The following is a 21,622-nucleotide window of genomic DNA, read 5'->3' on the forward strand; positions in this document are numbered from 1 at the left end:
CCAAAGATGGTATTAATTTGCGTAGGCGAGTCTTGAGTCACGAGAACAAGGGTTCCGAAGTTTTGTTCGCAATAGCTGATATGCTCTTTTCTGTTGTTGGTCGCGATTTGCTCGATTGGTTCCGCTAATTGACAGCTCAATTGGTTCCTGAGATTCTATCCGCCAGACTAAGAATATAGCGACTATAGCGAGGACTATAGCTAAAATTCATGTTCAACAAGTTAACAAATTAGTGAACAGTAAATTTAGTTTGACTGCTCAATAAAGCACGAATTATTGCATGAGCAATTATTATTTTTTCTTGTGAATTCTGAATTAACGCCATAAATTATTAATCAGTCATATTTTTACTCGCCTGCCAACAGATACAATCACTCGGAATCTACAATCTGTGTGAATTGGGTACAAACAATTTACGAGCCACTGAAGGATGGAAGGTGTCAAGGAGTACAAGAGGCCTGAAGACCTCGACCTGGCAGCAATGCCAGATGCATCAAAGGAAGCAGTTCACCGGCTAGTTGAAGCTCAAGCAGCAACTGGATTTGGCACTGCAACTGAGGATTTGGCAGGTCAAATTGGTGGTGCAAGGCTGAATGTTCCAGAACTGCTAGCTGAGGCAACGAAGATCATTCCTAGCATGGTGGACACCTTTGAATTGAACTCATCATACAACGCCTTGCAGGTGATGGAGAAGATAATCTATTTCATTGGGCCTGCAGCGAATAAAGTCAAGAAGGGACGTGGCGCTGACAAGAAATGGAGAATTCGCATCTGGGAAGAAGTTACCAATGAGCGGATGACAAAAGTCAAGGAGATTGATTTTGTTGGTCAAGCTGACTCAGCAACCGATGCAAATGTTAAGGAAGCCAAGAACACAGCCCTTAGCAACGGCATTATCAACTTCTGGAAGCAGCACAAAACAACAGATGACAAAATCCAAACGGTAGGGGAGATCGTCATTTCTACCTATAATTATGGAAGTGCCCCTATTGCTCAACCAGCATTGGTAGCAGGTAATGTCCTATTGCTCACTGTGAAACAAGCCACAATTCTTGGCTTGTATATCTTGAATAGGTACACTGAGGTTTCATGTCAGAGTGACATCACCGTTTTGACGCCTCTAGCTGGTGCTATTTTTAGAAGAGATAGTATCGACGAGATGATGACAAACCCAGCGATCAAGCAGGTGTTTGGTGTTAGGTGCAAGCTTATTGATGCAATCAATAAAAGTGTATCCAATGCTGGACCATACTTGACAGGAGCCAGATCAGATGTTGCAGCTGTTTGCGTGATAGTTGGAACATCAGCAGTCATCAAGCCTGAGGAGCGTAAGAGGATCTGCCAGAGGACTGTGAAGCAATTCTTGTTACAACAAAGACCCGGTGATAAAGCCCTGTTCTCTGCTATTGCTGAGTATTTAGCTGGAAGAATCAGCGGGGAGTGGAGTTTTGACGTTCTCATAGCTGATGGTAAGCAGAGACCTTGATGAGTTCGATTCGACCACTAAAAAATGTTGTATTTAATTGAATCAACAATAAGTAAATAAATAACAGATATCAAATATATTTCGTGAAAATAATTAAACACTTTTTTCATAATTGAGAACAAAACTCCTTTCTGGTGAATTGAGCGAACAGTAATGTTTATTTTCTTTGCTCGTTTAGTTCAGCGTTTGACTAGTTAGTTTGGTTATTCTTGCTTCAGTCTATGCGTGTCTCTATTCAACGTCTCTGATAGTAAGGATGAACATGTTGACTTTAAGAAAAGCAGTGATGCACGCAACTGTATAGCCTTGAAACTAATTCGGCCGCATGGAGATGAAGATCAACGATTGGGCGCTTCATTACCAATGAAAAATAATAATCGATTATTTGGCAAAACCAAACATCCCTAAGAGTCGATGTTGTAAATACACAGTTCAGTTAGTTTGCTGACGATGAAACATGTTTGATACGTAATTGAAACCCAATTGTTTATTTTCGAAAAACATACCGATTTTTAAACATCACCTGAAAGATGATTTCTTGATGTATTTCTGAGAGCAACGATATTTTTATCGATTCGATTGACGTTTATCTTGATTTTCAAATCAAGATTTAAATTTTTAACTTTTGACACTAAATCCACAGACAAACAGACATAACACATTGAATAATTATCGCTGTAAAACATCGTCGTTGAAACATTACCGCCATCTGTTGAGTATACTGTGGTGGGCAGTACGCTGAAAAGATGGCGGAAGTGTGTAAACGTCAAACGTAAAGAAATTGATTATGCGCGCCACATGTGACGGTAATACCAACTAAGATACTTTTAAATTGACCGTTAAATGCTTGTTCGATGAACAACAAGCAGTGAGTGTTACGTCTGCTTGTCTGTGCTAAATCTATTAGTTGACAGCTCGCTCCCATAGTTTTTTTTCTCTAATGTAATCGCACTTATTTAAAATAATAGTTCCAGTGTATGAAATTTTTTATTTCGGTTCCATTTTTAATGCAGATTACAAATATGTATTTACCTGCATACCCCTAAACAACCCAATTAGGTTAAAAAATAGGTTTTTGCAAAAAAAAACTAATAAGATACAATGCAGAAACAAATGCCAATTAGTTTCTTAATAAGTTCTTAACAGAAAAAAAATCGCGGCTCGCATTTTTTTTTCATTTCTGGAATTTAGCAAAACCTGTCGTCAAGCTATGTGTGCTAAATAAAATCACATTTTCTCCCGATGAAAATCGCAACCAATCATTTGCTCACCACGTACGTAATTTTCAACGACCCACCGTGCCAAAAATGTTAACTACTTTGGCAGTGTTTCTCCCCCTTTCTTTTGTTCATCAATAATGACTCCTCTGTGTGATCATCACGGCGGTTGCAGTGGTCATTTCGCATTCTCTTTTGAAGAGAGTATGTACCTGATATATTTTTTTTTCTTCTTCATTCACGGGGTTTATATGCGACTCTGTATGTAGCTGATTTGATTTCGTAATGATATGCAAATCCCCAGAAGCGTATTATGATTTAAATTAATAATTTGCTATTATGTTTGCCCGTGTTCTTGGGCTGGTTGTACAAGTAATTTTTCTGCTGTCCTGTTTTACCTATGGGTCACTGCCGGAGAATGCTTAATGAAGCGATTTCCTTTGAAGCAATTGGCGCTGTAGCCCAGCAAGAGCTGTCGTCGAACGTGCCCCGAATATGTACATTTGATATTTCTTCTGTGACTGTTTTCTCAGTCATTCGCCGCCTCTGCTGTTTAGAAAACAACCGCGCACGACATGGTCATTCTTCGCCGGCATAATTACACACAACCGAAAGGTCTTAGAAACTACCCTATAATTATACACTTCCTACGACGCTCCGTTTCTTTGATGACGACCCTTTACCGGTCGTTTCACTCACTCTGTCACGCTCACATCCGCGGAAACTCATAAAAACTCAAAAACCTGACGAAAAATCCCACCCTCGGAGGCACTCTAGCACTTGATAATTGCTCACTTCCGTAGTCGCCACATCGCCGACCTAAACCAATCGATCCTGGACCTTCCGATTGCGCTTTTTTCCGGCCAGCATAAGATTCAACTGCTTCAGGATCTCCCGGCGCTCGCTTTGGTCTACCACGTTGCTGCTAGCTAGTCCTGCACGAGGAGGTCACACGCTGGTTTCCGAATTCAGCTTCAGGACAAATTTGTTCGACTTCGGATCGACAACCTCTTCGCTGATCGTAAAGTGAGGAATTTTGTTGATCGACACGGTCAACGAGACGTCGTTCTGTATCAACTGGAACGTACATCCATCGGAAATGGGTCGCGACAACAGTTCATCGCATATCAAGGCCCAATTGTGGTTCGTTCGGCGCTCCTTGTCGTTTTGAAGTACCGGGGCTTCCACGAGGTAGGGTTCTAGGAAGGCCCTTGGAGACATATCGTTCTTTAAACAGTGAGAAAGATGCTTCAGAATTGATTCGATGGTGTGGCGTGGCTGCTGGCGGGTCACTCGAAGGTACTTTTGCAGAGCCCGGGCCATTGATGGAAAGATGGCCTGGGCGGCTTCTTGGGGATCCAGAGGAATAACCGGTGCTTGAGGTTGCGGCTGGTCATTCTGGAGTCGTTTGATATGTGTGAAAGCTTCTTCGGCTGCCGTTACCAAACGAGCTCTCCGTTTCTTGACCCGTCGGTCGTATTCGTGTTCTTCGTAGAACCGCTCATTGTGCGAAGAGTCCCGTCGTCGGGCGTGAGCGGCCAACACAGCTCTTGATTGGCTATGCTGTTGAGCTGGATTAGCACCGTCAACGTCGTAATACTTGAAAGAAGACAGTGCCTTGCGTTGCGATTTCGATACTGGCAACCGCTCCAGATATGGATTGTAGACGCTGAATTCGGTGTAGTAACGTTGCAGTACCCAAACAGCCGTCCGCTGTATGCTGAGTTGTCCTAAACTGTAGCTGTGCGATTCACCATCCGGACTGCGAATCACTTTGATATAGTAAATGGGCTGTAGATGTCGTATTTCCAGCAATATAACCGCCACATAGTGCACGAACAGAAGAGTATCGGTGAAATTGGTAGCATACGATACTAGAGTCTTATAATCCACTGCTTCTGAGCCGGAAACAATCGCCTTGGTTCCCTCGGTCACCTGCACAATGTAGAACAACCAGTATGCGAAAGAAGTTATCAGAACCAGCAGCAACACGGATGCTCGGAAGAAAAATATCCTGGGCATGATGGAAACTGGTTTCCGCATGAAAACCGCCCACAGACCTATTGCCAGCAGGAGCATTCTGGCTGCTAACGACACCAGCATTCCTTTGCATTCTGCATTGCACGCTAGCAGCTGTAACCTGTCGTTCTGTGTCAGATCCAGGTTATCGAACGCTGACGGGAAAAATCCCAGCTTTGGTAGAACTGCCATCACAAGAGGACTTAGGAAAGCAACGGCGCAAAGCATCACCGATAACGTGCGCTCCAGATATCGCTGGCAAGCAAAACCGATTCCAGTATCATCGGACATTTGCCAGTAACTGACATCTTCCATGGAAATGCTCTGCTCAGAAGTGTTACCCGTGATGGCCGTCGTATTCTCGCCCCAAGTTTCATCTTGTGGCAATATCTGCACCTCTATCAACTCCTGCCCATCACGACTGTCGTCTCCGATATTGACACTTGTTTGAAACGGTGCCATATCGGGTCGTTTGTTTCGCGAATGGTTATTCCTATGCGAATGTCTCGTTCGATCCCTGTGCGATCCTAGTGTACTACTGTTTCCACCGTTATGTCCTCTTGAACGCCTCGTTGTTTTAATACTCGGTTCCGACTTTACCGATTCAGTTTCCATTGTTTACAACCGTATATCCGCACTTTCATTGGTCAACATTGGCGCTGGAAGACGACGACGGTCAAGTGTTCAAGCAATGCCAGTAATTACCCCCGCAGGAACACTCGGCCTCCTTTTAAAATGACTAATTGGAATTTCGTTGTCATACGCGCGTTACACCTCACTGATATCCATCCGCAGTAAACTCTCACGGTATGTTTAGAACAAATTGATTCATTCCACTGCTACTGGCACCGCGCTGTATGCAAGAAAGAGATCGAGCCAAACCTGCCCTTACAGTTACTTCTTGTCTTTGAGACTACTTTTTTCACTTGCTCTTTTCACCACCGCTTGTTACGATCGGCGGGTCCACTCACATTCATCGTCGAATAGGCACACCATATTTTCAGTCTTTTTCTCCAAAAGAAATCACATTTTTAGCTACAATCAATTGACGCTCGAAGATTTTCACATTGCTTATGTAATTCACATTGGAAAATTGTTTACATTTAATTGCATGACTGATTTTTTTCCGGCTCTTCTTCTCTTTGCTCTTAACAACCGTTTCGTTTCGGGTGCGGTACCAGGCACTGTTGAAAAGTTGATTTCTCACTTAAACACGACATCTCCCGAGCGAAACCCTGCCGCAAATCATAGCACACATCTCAGTTCACAGTATTTCGATTGAAGTAGCAACGTCTATCACAAAATCAGTGCCAAATTTTGCCATTTCCCGTGTCGGTGCGAAAAATTTCCACCATCTTTGTTTTACTCCATTTTCGGTTGGAAACGAACGGTGAACGAACGCGTACGCGGCGCTGACGACTGTGCGGGATTCCTGTTGTGTGTGCTGCGGCGACCAACCGAAGAACGCGAATGCCGAGTTCACTGACAAGTGTATATGAAGCCAAAGGCTCCGAAGGAAAGTCCATCACCATCACCAGACCGCTACCAACCAATACCATCGCGTCATCAGATTATCTGTTGATTGCTCTTTGGACAGGTTTTTGTTCGCATTTTGCATCCGCGACTAGTTGTCAGTTGTCGGCTCGTTACAGAAGGTAGGAATATGAAGTAAAATTAATTTTTGGACCTTCAGAACTTTAAGTTGTCGAAACACCTACCGTTAATGCGCCAGTTCTCGTTCACGTTTTGCAAATCGCTCATTTGGTTAGAAATTGGATTTTTTTTTTCAATGAAATATGACTACCCTGATAAAAAGTTACAATTGGGTTGTTTAGGGGTATTGAGGTAAATACATATTCGTTAAATTGGAACTATTTTAAATAAGTACGATTACATTACCAAAAATCACCGTCTTAGCGCCCCTAGGTGGGACTTTGTATGGAAACGAGCTGTCAACGAATAGATTTAATGTCAACGATCAAAACTTTAAATCTTGATTTAAAAATCGAGATGAATGTCCACGGGATCTTTAAAAATATCGTTGTTCTCAGAAAACGAAGCTCTATTAGATGATGTATAAACATTGGTATATTTTTTGAAGTTAAACAACCCAATACACTAATAATAACCCAAATGATAAAACTATTGAATAAACGGTTTGGATGATACCCAGAACACGTCGTTAAGCAAAATAACCATAACAATTTTATTAGGGTAGTCCTAGGTAGTATATATATACAACAGGAGGCAACCCAACAAACAATTTGTGCTGATTAAGAGCTGAATAAGCTATTGTTTAGCTGAAGAAGCATATTTTTGCCTGAATAACCCAACTAACAATTTTCACAATGTAAACGCTTTACTCATTTCATTTATACAGTCTCAAGCTGTATTCAAACGTTATACGATATGGGGAAACCTTTACTCAACCTCTATACAAGCAAATCTGGCGAACTTAGTCAGCTACTTATGGCTGTTGGAACGGTCGGGAGAAGCTCTTATTGCATATCCATTAACGCTTCTATACAGCTGTTATCCTGTTGTTCAGCTGTGTGTGAACTTGAAAGGCGCTTATTCAACCTTTTCCCGGTTATCCAATAATCACTACACAGCTTTCTCTTGAAGCTGGGTTAAATACTGTTTACGCTTTTTATGAAGGAATGTATTGAGTTTATTTTGCTGTGAATCAAATTAATCGAAATTAGTTACAAATCATCACCCTGCACCGGAACCTGGAATCGAACTCGAGACGACCTCATTGGCAAACCTTGACACTTCCGACTGTGCTACGCCACCACTTTGAACTTATGTAAAAAATCAACATTCCCTTCTACAACAAATTCGCTGAGTAGAGGCTTTATAATAGTACACATGAATCACTTTTCTCGACTAGTTATAAAAGAACAGAGTAAAAGCTGTAAAACCATAGAGGTAACTCTAAGACCACTGGGTCCCGAAGAAAATCATTATTATTTTTGGCTCACTCAGTACCAGAACAATGGTCCCAAGCTATTTCACTCACCTGCATGAATCCACACACCCCTGATGTTATCTGTCAAACTTTCATAGCGAATCAAAACAAACATAGTGTAGTAATAGAATTTCAACTAGAATAGGGTACGTTAATCGTTTGCTTGGGACCAATAGGCTACTAAAGTGGTGAGCCAATTTAAAATCGTTAGTTTCGTATTGATTGTTGGTAAAACTGCACACGTCTAAAAATAAACCTAGTTGACTGTGAAAATGCTTCCGAAGTTGCTCTAACACAGTTTATAAGCTGAGTACAGGTTGTTTAGTTGCACACAAAGAACAAAAATTGTTGCTATAAAAATAATGCAATTTCAATTTAAAAGTTTCGCAAAATTCGTAGTTTTAACTGCGAAAATATTCAAAATAAAAATTGATTTTTGATTTAAAAGTGTTTCTTTCAATTTCGACTTGTAATTATAAAAACGCATTTTTTTAAAATAAAAGTAAGGACCCGAATGACAACTGTTAAAAGGTCCAAAAAAAAAAAAAAAATAAAAATAAAAGTACTACATACTTTCAAAAATACTTCTTCAGAGCAAAGTTTTTGGCAGCACTGGACTTCTGTTTACCGCCACTTTCGACTAAAAACAAGCAGATTCCCACACTTTACTTTCACCGGTTTCTCCCAGCCCCCGGAATTGCGTTTCGGATTGGAGGCAATTATCACGGCAGATGGAGGGAAACAATCCAAGCAATCCAGGAGAAAATCATCAAGGTGAGGAGTTTTGGAAATGGTTCGATGATGGTTTTCATTCGTTTTACTTTTGCAGTACCGTAAGCAGAATGCTGCTTCCGAAGACGGTTCGCATCAGTTCTGATCATCCTAGAAGCTCTCGATGGATTTGCTGACAAATATAGCGGAGTTTAATGGATATCGGGCATCGGAATGGATTCAGAATCTTGTAATCATGCATTAATTTATTTCAAGAGTTTGTTTTAAACCTGTTTATAATTTTCAGTGGAACCGATCATTTCTCATTCCTGAAAATGACCAGCACTCACCCCAGTATTCCTCGCTTAAGGCTGTTGCGATTGATGTCACACCAAATGCCCGTTACCGATTCCGTTACACCATCCTCAATGTCTGTTCCGGTGTTCCCCTCATGTGGATCGGAAGAGTAAAAATGGCGTGAACAAGTTGAGCATCAGCTCATCTTGGTATCGGGAAGAGAAGGCATACCTAATGAATTTATTTTTATTGTTATATCGAGTAAATACATTTTTTATTAAAATTTTATATTTTTACTTCTTCGCCAATCAAATTTTAATAGATTTTGAAATGAAAAACGATGTTATTAAATTGAAAACACTGTTTTTTTATAACTGAAAACGTTTATTTTTAACAATAATAATGCAGCATTTAATTTTAAAATGTTGAAAATAATTCGGTTTTAATTTTAACACTGTCATACTTTTCATTTGACATCAGTTTGAAAGTTGAAACTTTTAAAATTAGTGATCGGGAAACTTTTGATTTGATAATGTATCGACTTTCATTTTGAAAGCTAACCGCTTTCTACCAAAAAGAACCAATGCAAACTTTTATTTCTACCAATGGTTTTTTTAATTTTAGCAACGATTTTTCTTTGTGTGTGTTGAAAAAGCACTTTTGATGTTTATGTTATTCAGCAAGAGTGGTTGGTTGTGTAGAAGCCATCAAATGAGTAATATAATCACTTTGTTAGCTTTGTTTTGCAGCTACAAGTTGAAAGTTGGGTAGTGTGTGTAAAGAAGTGACATTAGCGTTTATTGGCTGATGTTATTCAGTGCGACTGACAAATTGAATAATGGTTGTGAGAAAGTTGAGTAAACGCTCTCCAAAACTATTTAGCTAGCTTCTGCTTGTAGCTGTATCTGCAGCTTCTTTTCAGCTACTTTACAGCACAACGCTGGAAAAGTTGGCTTACAAAGCTGAAAATGTTAGTTGGGAAAGCAGCAATGACATTTATATGAGGTCTGGGCCAACAGGCAGCTTGCTGGTGTTAGAAGCAAAAATGTTGTAAACATTGCTAAAAATCTGCGAACAGATAGAAATACACTGCCAACATACTGAGAACAGATAGAAATACGTCACTGCCAACAGCGTTTTCTTGTAAAAAGATAAACATTGCAATAAAATACGAATACCCCTAAACATAATAGTCGCTATATTCATAGTCTGGTGGATAGAATTTCGATTTATCAAAAAGCGGAACCAATTCAATATATTGTAGAACAACAATTGAAAAGGTACTATCAACACTGATAAAATTTCAAAGATTGTTTTTATGTGTCCCACACATGAATTTTTGCAATGTGATCAACAAATGACATCTATGTGTTGGACACATACACTCAAAAAATTCCACACGCCATCATCATGTGTCTCACACTTAATTTTGCGCTTATTGTGAAACACATCCATTTCATGTGTGAATCTTATGCTATGAACACTATGGATTTGAATTGTGACACACTTGGATTCTATGTGCCTCATATGGTGATATCAATAGCTTTGCACACCATAGTTCAATATTCTACAATATTCTACTTTATCGACTTCTACTTTACCGACTCTAAAAATGAATCGACAATTATATAAACAAAACTGCCAGAGGCCAGAGCTTTCACATCAGAGCTGCCAGAGGCCAGAGCTTTTTAATGGGTCTGATTTTGGATTCGATCATGAACTGTTGGGGTGTGCTGCTGCCAGAGTCTTCGTTCGATCTCACTGTGCCACGGTCTCGGCCACGGTTGTTCTCATATATAAGGCGGGTTGATAGGAAAAAGTCACAATTCTTGTTTTGGATGTTTACCTTTCTGAGCAAGCAATTCACATCGTATTGAAGTGCAAAACACTTTAAATCCATCTGTTTTGAACAGTAGCGTGATCCAATGTGCAATACACTTGAATGGATAGTGAAAAAATTTCAACATTTCAAAGTTTGAAACACTATAAATTAACGTGTATAACACATTGAACCAAGGTTAAATACACTTAAAGTAAATGTGATTCTGCATTTAAAAAATCAAGTGTTTAAACACTTCGAACAAACGTGTGAAATTTTTTGAGTGTACTTAATATGTGTACACATAAAAGCCATGTTTAACCACACATACTATTTATTTTACTCATAAATTTCATGTGTGCTTCTGGGTGGATTCTGTTTATGTGTGGTCACATGAAAATCATGTGGAATTTTACTTGGAAATTCGTCAATAAAAATGTGTAGAATTCTATTAGTGAACTTTTATAAACAAAACGTTGACTATTCTCTCCTCACCAATCGAACGCAAATTATCAGCATCTTCGGATAGGGGAAACTATCCCCAACCCAAACATGGTATTAACAGGTATTAACATAGAGGTAACTCTAAGACTAGAAGGTCCCGAAATATCGTGCTCAACTGTTTGGCTCAGCTCTGGTACTCTCTTCGGTCCCAAGCTAATCGATGCACCCCTCGAAACATAGGAAAATCCACGAACCCCTCATTTTGTCTGCCAAACTTTCATAGCAAATCAAAACAAACATAGTGCAGTACTAGAATTTCGACTAGAATGGGGTAAGTTAATCGTTTGCTTAGGACCAATAGGCTAGTCAAGTAGTGAGCCAATTTAAAATAGTTAGTTGCCACCCGTTGGTATTAATTTGCGTAGGCGAGTCTTGAGTCACCAGAAAAGGGGTTTCGAAGGTTTGTTTTCCAACAAACAATTGCCTATTGAAGAAACGACTTCTTGACGATTTTATTCAACTGTATGCTTAATAATACTTGTACTATTTTTAATAATAACTTCTGCTCAGGCTTTGTTCACACAAATCTGGAGAATTTATTCAACCATAACATCGAAATATTTGGTGTTGAATAAGGTATGTCGAGAAGCTTTTATTCGACTTACAAAAGTTGTAACAGAGCTTATTCGATCAAATTTTTGATTGTTCAGCGTTTACTAGACATCATCATTACTTCCTTAAACAGCTATGGTATAAAGGTGTATATAGACGCTTGAATTCCCATGTGAAATAATGTTTAATTAGACACTATTATACATTTATTAAACGATTATTCAACTACGGGATAATTAATCCGAAAATATGAACGGGACAGAGCATGGTTGGTTGTTCTCGTTAGTAAAGGTTGTGTCATTATTTCTGTCGAGGCACGCATCCCCTCGCACATATAAGATCCTAGAAAATTTATTACATACATACATACATAATAACACACACACATGTCGTTAGATGGGATTCGAACCATGACCTTCCATTCACCAGCCGCTTGACTTGCCATCTGAGCTATCCTAGAATACATCATATGAGCAGCTAAATAAGCAATAAAAGCTTGAATCTGAATACCTATCAGCACTCCCTGCCGTAACTCTAGCTAATTCAAAGAGATGTGAGAATGATTAAATCATTCATTGTTCGGAGTTGGTTGGAAATGCTAACATGAAGCTTTAGTGTGATGATTTATTAGCTAGAGAATGATCTGTAGAAGAGGGTAGGTGGATAGTTCCGTTAGAGTACGGCAGTATGAAAATTGAATAGAAGTTGAAAATGAGCGAAGGGCCATTAAAGCGACAGTTTTCAAGATGACGCACATTTTTGCCTAGCCCGTACGATGTACGCGGGGACTTGAAGTATGTCTCCAAGTCCACAGGCAAAAATGTGCGTGCCTCTTGTTGCTCATAAACTGACTGCGGCTGTGGAATAGTTCTAGCGACGTTTTTCATCACTACCTAAAGCCCCACGTTTTGCGAGAGCATTTCCAGTCGATGGTGTGTTATAATGCAGTTCTTCTTTACCCAACTATTGTGTTGCTCCTCTCGTCATGACCAACGTGATCATCTCAGAGAGGAAGCAGTAGGGTGGTTGTTGCGTGCTGTACCATCATCAGCATTGTTGACGGCTACTCCCGCCTTGAGTTGTTACATTCAAAGTGTTTTTTATGTTACTTCATACGCGAAGTTAACGATTTTCAGAGTTGGTTGGAAATGCTAACATGAAGCTTTAGTGTGATGATTTATTAGCTAGAGAATGATCTGTAGAAGAGGGTAGGTGGATAGTTCCGTTAGAGTACGGCAGTATGAAAATTGAATAGAAGTTGAAAATGAGCGAAGGGCCATTAAAGCGACAGTTTTCAAGATGACGCACATTTTTGTCCCCGCGTACATCGTACGGGCTAGGCAAAAATGTGCGTCATCTTGAAAACTGTCGCTTTAATGGCCCTTCGCTCATTTTCAACTTCTATTCAATTTTCATACTGCCGTACTCTAACGGAACTATCCACCTACCCTCTTCTACAGATCATTCTCTAGCTAATAAATCATCACACTAAAGCTTCATGTTAGCATTTCCAACCAACTCTGAAAATCGTTAACTTCGCGTATGAAGTAACATAAAAAACACTTTGAACATTCATTGTTGTTTTACATGAGACCAATGTTACCTCTCCATCGCTCTTATTTCTATGGAAAGGATGCCATGAATTGATTGTCATGAGTGATACGATCTCTGATTACGATTTAAATTAATTAGGCGTAGAAAATAAATTTAAAAAAAAGGATTGAAGTTGGGATTGAACTCGTGACCTTCTACTTGGAAAGCGGAAACGGTAACCACTATGCTACCAATTTCGTTTTGTTGTTAGCCTGAAGCAGTGCTGTTCAATAATGAATCAATACGCCGTTTATAAAGCATTTATAAAGCATGAAATTAAAACATGGACGCATAGTGGTATAAGAGCTGTTATGCTGACTGTATTCACCTTCATTCAGCAATATTGTTAAGCAATGCAATGGAATTGTTTTTTGGGCAGTGTTGTGGAACAATGAATCTAATACGTCGTTTATAAAGCATTAACAAAGCATTCAATTAATACATGGACGCATAGTGGTATAAGAGCTATTTTGCTGACTATATTCACCTTTATTCAGCAATATTGTAAAGCAATGCAATGAAATCTAATAATGGAGCTAGAAAACATTTATAAGACGTCTAATAAAGCATTTTATTAAAGCAATTGAAAACAGTCGAATTAAAGCGACATTGTATGTGCAAATTACATTTATTCAGTTTGTTATTAGATCAAACTTCTGGTTCTGAATCAGGAAGACAGTAAACGTTTATAAAGCTTTTAACAGGTAATTTAGTCATATCAGAGCAAACGGCGGAATAAAGGTGCATCTATCGACCTCAATGAGCTATAACTCTAAAATGTCATTGACAATCAGGTGAGAAACGCTAGAGAAATAAACATCACTTTTGTACGAACAACCGAACAAGTTACACGGTTTATTTTACTCTGCCACCAATCCGAAACTTGGCCATTGATTACAACAGTTTTGGCGACGAGCCGGAAGAATCTACGACAAGAGATACCTATACGGTGAAACTGTTTTGCCGGGAGGAAGATCCCGGCGGAGGAAGGTTGATTTTGCTGCACGGAGGAATCGTACCGTTGATACCAGTGCTACGCTCTGGGGATCTTCCGGACGAAAGTGGAGATACTACTACACGTACAAAAGTTTCCTTCTATACTAGCCGCACCACTGCTACGTTCGAATGTGTGCGTGCCTTGCTACTGCTGCACGCACAATTGAGGTTAGCTTTTTGCTTTTGTTTACTGCTGTTAGTTGCTGCTGCTTGCTTGTTTTGACGTCGTTATTTTACGAGCTACGAAAGGGGAAACGAAATTGCTGCTGCCAGTATTGCGAGGTAGTGATTGATACGACGAGGGAAAATGACGACTCCAGTTCCTGGAGAAAGCACTTCGGCTGCGAGAACTGCTGTGGCGCCGAGTTTCACCATCGACCCATTTGACAGAGATAAGACTAAATGGGCCAGATGGGTAAAGCGCCTCGAAGGAGCGTTCCGGATGTTTGATGTTCAAGACGACAGAAGGAAGGATTATTTGTTACACTACATGGGGGCACCAACTTACGATTTGTTGTGTGACCATGTTACTCCTGCTGAGCCAGAAGATAAAACTTACCAAGAGTTGGTAACAACTATGGGTACATTTTTCGATCCGGAACCTCTCGAAATGGTGGAGGTGTGGAAATTCCGGACCCGCAACCAAAAGGAAGGAGAAACGATCATGGAGTTCATCACGGAACTGCAACGGTATGCAAAATTTTGCAAATTCGAAGGATACCTCGAGAAAGAGCTGAGGAACCAGTTGGTGTTTGGAATGAGATCGAAACGAATTCGGTCTCGTCTCATCGAAGAGAAGATTTTGACATTCGACAAAGCTAAGGAAATCGCCGTTTCCATGGAAGCCTCGGGCGAGGGCGCTGAGGTACTGGAGAAGAAACACGAGGTTAATTACACAGAGCGAACGACGATGCATCGAGGATCCGGAACAAAGGTAACTAATAATACTAACAGAAAGTGCTACCGCTGCGGAAGTGGGGCCCATCTGGCAAGTTCATGCAAACACAAGGATGTGGTTTGCAATTTTTGCAAAAAAGTTGGACACCTTCAACGGGTGCAAAAGTATTCAAAACTGATAGAATGTCCAAATCTAAAAAGAAATGGCATGCAAATATGCTCGAAGAGGAAAGCGATCAAAGTAGGTGTGAAGGTAGTTGTGAGGATGAGACAGATGTGGACGATGTTTGTGTTCTGGAGATTTGCAAAGTAGATGATGATAAATCCACATCCCTCTCGAAGATTATTTTTCCATTAAAAGTGAACAATGCCATGATTAAGTTTGAGGTAGATTGTGGATCGCCTGTCTCAGTAGTCAGCCTGACTGACAAGGAAAGGTATCTGAAAAACGTACCAATTGAACAGACCAACGTTGAACTGGTAAGCTATTGCGGAAACAGAATTGAGGTATGCGGTTACGTAAATGCAGAGGTTGAGTACAAAGGACGTTCAAGCATTTTGCGTTTGTTCGTCGTGAATACGAAGAAACATCCACTGTTAGGCCGTGAGTGGATGCGTGAGTTGCATTATGATTGGAACAAAATTATTCGTAATTCGGATTTTACTGTAAATACTATCGCGGTTCGTACACCTCTGTCGGGAGCGGTTAGGGGTCTGCTTGAAAAATTTCCTAAGGTATTTGAGGACTTAGTTGGTACAATAGAAAACATCCAGGCGTCGTTAAGTCTTAAACCCAACTCTAATCCGGTATTTCTAAAAGCACGTACGTTGCCCTTTTCCATCCGCAACATAGTGGAACGAGAGATCGAGAGCATGGTGAATAATGGAATTTTAATGAAGGTCAATCATAGCGCATGGGCCACTCCCGTAGTTCCCGTAATGAAATCTGTGGATCCCGAATAGAAATTTACATTAGCCCAACGTTTGATTTTGATGTCTACATCAGCATCGAAATCAAATGTATGCCTGATGTCAAACATTAGGAAACATTATGATTTAGTTGTATTTAAGCAACGTAACATGGTGTATACATCAGAAATTTTGGAACAAAATTTTGCCATTCTAATGTCGGTCTGACGTCAAAAATTTCAATCTATTAACATTAGAACCAAACGTTTTAAGGATGTTTTCAGATGTACAAAACGTTAGAACTAAACGTTGTTCGGATGTTTTTAAATGTAAACGTTTTCTGATGTTTTCTAATGTAGATGTTTCCTGATGTTAGAAACAAACGTTTTTGGATGTTTTCAGATGTAAAAAACGTTAGAACTAAACGTTTTTTGGATGTTTTTATATGTAAACGTTTTCTGATGTTTTCTAATGTAGAGGTTTCCTGATGTTAGAATCAAACGTTTTTAGGTTGTTTTCGGATGTAAAAAACGTTAGAACTAAACGTTGTTCGGATGTTTTTATATGTAAATGTATTCTGATGTTTTCTAACGTAGATGCCTCCCGATGCTGGAACCAAACTTTTTTTGGGTGTTTTCGGATGTACACAACGTTAGAACTAAACGTTGTTCGGATGTTTTCAATTGTACTTCGTGTTTGATGTTCTCTGATGTTTTCAGATGTAGATGTTTAATAATGTTTTTAGATATACAAAACACTAGAATCTTACTTTTCAAATGCTTTCAATTATATTTACAACACATTAGAATTAGAAACATGATCGTGTAAACACTACACACCATTGTTGTTAGATTACATCATAAAAATGCGTACATAACAGTCAATGCTGAAGCTCCCGTTTCCCACCAGTCAGTTAACTGACCTTAGCTAACTTAATATCATTGCGGCAACTCTCTATGCGGCAGGGGAACTATGCCATTAGCGCGCTAAGAGTTGTTAGACCACTGACATAGGCGCCTATTCGTGGGTGACGAGGCACTTGGTGACATTACAGCGAGCTTGGCGATTGTTATAGCATTTTTGAGTGAACTACCAGACAATCATGACAATGTGATCGCTGCGCCTCCAGATCTCCCTTTAAATCGACCCACTGTGCCAATTTGTCAATAATGCATGACACTTTGGACGGGGTTGCTGGCTTGTTTGGTCCACTGTTCGGATATACAAGTGGCAAGTCTTCCCCTTCACGGATCGCTCCAAAAATTGCTGCAAACGAACTGCAAATATATAATAAACAAAATTATTGTGCATGAAAAATATGACAATGGACAATGCTCGAGGAGCACTGGGAGTTTTCGAACGACGCGTGCTTAGGACCATCTTTGGCAGAGGGTATATGAAAATGGTGAATGGAGTAGAAGAATCTAGATAGAGCTGGAATTAGGGCGTAACAGCCTTTGTAAACAATGACTTCTCTTGTTGATTTCTCGGAATTCAAGACACGCCTACACAAACCAACATATCCATCGGGTAGTAGAAGTCTTTCTCTAATCGATGGTGATGTCGATTCGCCTGGTAGAGCCATGACTTCCGCGAAATCATCGAGAGAAGTCATTGATTACAAAAGCTGTTACGCCCTAGTTCCAGCTCTATTTAGGAATGAACCACGAACTGGCGTAACTTTATGGCGAACCCAATATCCAGAAAGTCGCTAAAATTGGAAGGGTACAATGGGTGGGACACGTTGTAAGAATGCCGGACAACAATTCCGCAAAAATGGTGTTTTCCTCAAATCCGGCCGGTACAAGACGCAGAAAAGTACAGCGTGCCAGGGACCGAGTTAGTTGGCGCAACTTCCCGAATAGAAATTGTAATGTAGGAAACATCAGCAGACATCTTCAATACATTAAATTTTAACGTGTATTGCTGTAACCTTAATGTATTCAGACTTCAGTGTGACGTCCAAGTACATAAAAATACATTAGCCTCAAACGTTACATCAGAATCAAACGTCTTGACGATGTAAAATTTGACATCAGAATACATCCAATGACAACAGAACCTAACGTTACATTAGAATCAAACATCATTACGATGTAATTTGTTGCACGCATAAAACATCAGAATACATCCAATGACAACAGAACCTAACGTTACATTAGAATCAAACATCATTACGATGTAATTTGTTGCACGCATAAAACATCAGAATACATCCAATGACAACAGAACCTAACGTTACATTAGAATCAAACTTCATCACGATGTAATTTGTTGCACGCATAAAACATCAGAATACATCCAATGACAACAGAACCTAACGTTACATTAGAATCAAACATCATTACGATGTAATTTGTTGCACGCATAAAACATCAGAATACATCCAATGACAACAGAACCTAACGTTACATTAGAATCAAACATCATTACGATGTAATTTGTTGCACGCATAAAACATCAGAATACATCCAATGACAACAGAACCTAACGTTACATTAGAATCAAACTTCATCACGATGTAATTTGTTGCACGCATAAAACATCAGAATACATCCAATGACAACAGAACCTAACGTTACATTAGAATCAAACATCATTACGATGTAATTTGTTGCACGCATAAAACATCAGAATACATCCAATGACAACAGAACCTAACGTTACATTAGAATCAAACTTCATCACGATGTAATTTGTTGCACGCATAAAACATCAGAATACATCCAATGACAACAGAACCTAACGTTACATTAGAATCAAACATCATTACGATGTAATTTGTTGCACGCATAAAACATCAGAATACATCCAATGACAACAGAACCTAACGTTACATTAGAATCAAACTTCATCACGATGTAATTTGTTGCACGCATAAAACATCAGAATACATCCAATGACAACAGAACCTAACGTTACATTAGAATCAAACATCATTACGATGTAATTTGTTGCACGCATAAAACATCAGAATACATCCAATGACAACAGAACCTAACGTTACATTAGAATCAAACTTCATCACGATGTAATTTGTTGCACGCATAAAACATCAGAATACATCCAATGACAACAGAACCTAACGTTACATTAGAATCAAACATCATTACGATGTAATTTGTTGCACGCATAAAACATCAGAATACATCCAATGACAACAGAACCTAACGTTACATTAGAATCAAACATCATTACGATGTAATTTGTTGCACGCATAAAACATCAGAATACATCCAATGACAACAGAACCTAACGTTACATTAGAATCAAACTTCATCACGATGTAATTTGTTGCACGCATAAAACATCAGAATACATCCAATGACAACAGAACCTAACGTTACATTAGAATCAAACATCATTACGATGTAATTTGTTGCACGCATAAAACATCAGAATACATCCAATGACAACAGAACCTAACGTTACATTAGAATCAAACTTCATCACGATGTAATTTGTTGCACGCATAAAACATCAGAATACATCCAATGACAACAGAACCTAACGTTACATTAGAATCAAACATCATTACGATGTAATTTGTTGCACGCATAAAACATCAGAATACATCCAATGACAACAGAACCTAACGTTACATTAGAATCAAACTTCATCACGATGTAATTTGTTGCACGCATAAAACATCAGAATACATCCAATGACAACAGAACCTAACGTTACATTAGAATCAAACTTCATCACGATGTAATTTGTTGCACGCATAAAACATCAGAATACATCCAATGACAACAGAACCTAACGTTACATTAGAATCAAACATCATTACGATGTAATTTGTTGCACGCATAAAACATCAGAATACATCCAATGACAACAGAACCTAACGTTACATTAGAATCAAACTTCATCACGATGTAATTTGTTGCACGCATAAAACATCAGAATACATCCAATGACAACAGAACCTAACGTTACATTAGAATCAAACATCATTACGATGTAATTTGTTGCACGCATAAAACATCAGAATACATCCAATGACAACAGAACCTAACGTTACATTAGAATCAAACATCATTACGATGTAATTTGTTGCACGCATAAAACATCAGAATACATCCAATGACAACAGAACCTAACGTTACATTAGAATCAAACTTCATCACGATGTAATTTGTTGCACGCATAAAACATCAGAATACATCCAATGACAACAGAACCTAACGTTACATTAGAATCAAACATCATTACGATGTAATTTGTTGCACGCATAAAACATCAGAATACATCCAATGACAACAGAACCTAACGTTACATTAGAATCAAACTTCATCACGATGTAATTTGTTGCACGCATAAAACATCAGAATACATCCAATGACAACAGAACCTAACGTTACATTAGAATCAAACATCATTACGATGTAATTTGTTGCACGCATAAAACATCAGAATACATCCAATGACAACAGAACCTAACGTTACATTAGAATCAAACATCATTACGATGTAATTTGTTGCACGCATAAAACATCAGAATACATCCAATGACAACAGAACCTAACGTTACATTAGAATCAAACTTCATCACGATGTAATTTGTTGCACGCATAAAACATCAGAATACATCCAATGACAACAGAACCTAACGTTACATTAGAATCAAACATCATTACGATGTAATTTGTTGCACGCATAAAACATCAGAATACATCCAATGACAACAGAACCTAACGTTACATTAGAATCAAACTTCATCACGATGTAATTTGTTGCACGCATAAAACATCAGAATACATCCAATGACAACAGAACCTAACGTTACATTAGAATCAAACATCATTACGATGTAATTTGTTGCACGCATAAAACATCAGAATACATCCAATGACAACAGAACCTAACGTTACATTAGAATCAAACATCATTACGATGTAATTTGTTGCACGCATAAAACATCAGAATACATCCAATGACAACAGAACCTAACGTTACATTAGAATCAAACTTCATCACGATGTAATTTGTTGCACGCATAAAACATCAGAATACATCCAATGACAACAGAACCTAACGTTACATTAGAATCAAACATCATTACGATGTAATTTGTTGCACGCATAAAACATCAGAATACATCCAATGACAACAGAACCTAACGTTACATTAGAATCAAACTTCATCACGATGTAATTTGTTGCACGCATAAAACATCAGAATACATCCAATGACAACAGAACCTAACGTTACATTAGAATCAAACATCATTACGATGTAATTTGTTGCACGCATAAAACATCAGAATACATCCAATGACAACAGAACCTAACGTTACATTAGAATCAAACTTCATCACGATGTAATTTGTTGCACGCATAAAACATCAGAATACATCCAATGACAACAGAACCTAACGTTACATTAGAATCAAACTTCATCACGATGTAATTTGTTGCACGCATAAAACATCAGAATACATCCAATGACAACAGAACCTAACGTTACATTAGAATCAAACATCATTACGATGTAATTTGTTGCACGCATAAAACATCAGAATACATCCAATGACAACAGAACCTAACGTTACATTAGAATCAAACATCATTACGATGTAATTTGTTGCACGCATAAAACATCAGAATACATCCAATGACAACAGAACCTAACGTTACATTAGAATC

The 21,622-nt window shown here is 38.9% G+C and overlaps 1 protein-coding gene across 1 annotated transcript; it reads right to left on the reverse strand.

Annotated features, from left to right (window-relative positions):
* Positions 1–2,979: 2,979 nt before the first annotated feature.
* On the reverse strand, positions 2,980–6,179 carry Vang (Strabismus domain-containing protein Vang). Its single transcript, XM_065224230.1, has one exon. It carries the CDS (start codon positions 5,335–5,337, stop codon positions 3,652–3,654), a length of 1,686 nt encoding a protein of 561 aa, XP_065080302.1. The 5' UTR covers positions 5,338–6,179; the 3' UTR covers positions 2,980–3,651.
* Positions 6,180–21,622: the final 15,443 nt, after the last annotated feature.

The sequence above is a fragment of the Ochlerotatus camptorhynchus genome, unplaced genomic scaffold, assembly GCF_037179485.1.
Source record: "Ochlerotatus camptorhynchus isolate MF236.1 unplaced genomic scaffold, CSIRO-AGI_Acam_v1.1 ptg000209l, whole genome shotgun sequence".
Lineage (NCBI taxonomy): Eukaryota > Metazoa > Arthropoda > Insecta > Diptera > Culicidae > Ochlerotatus > Ochlerotatus camptorhynchus.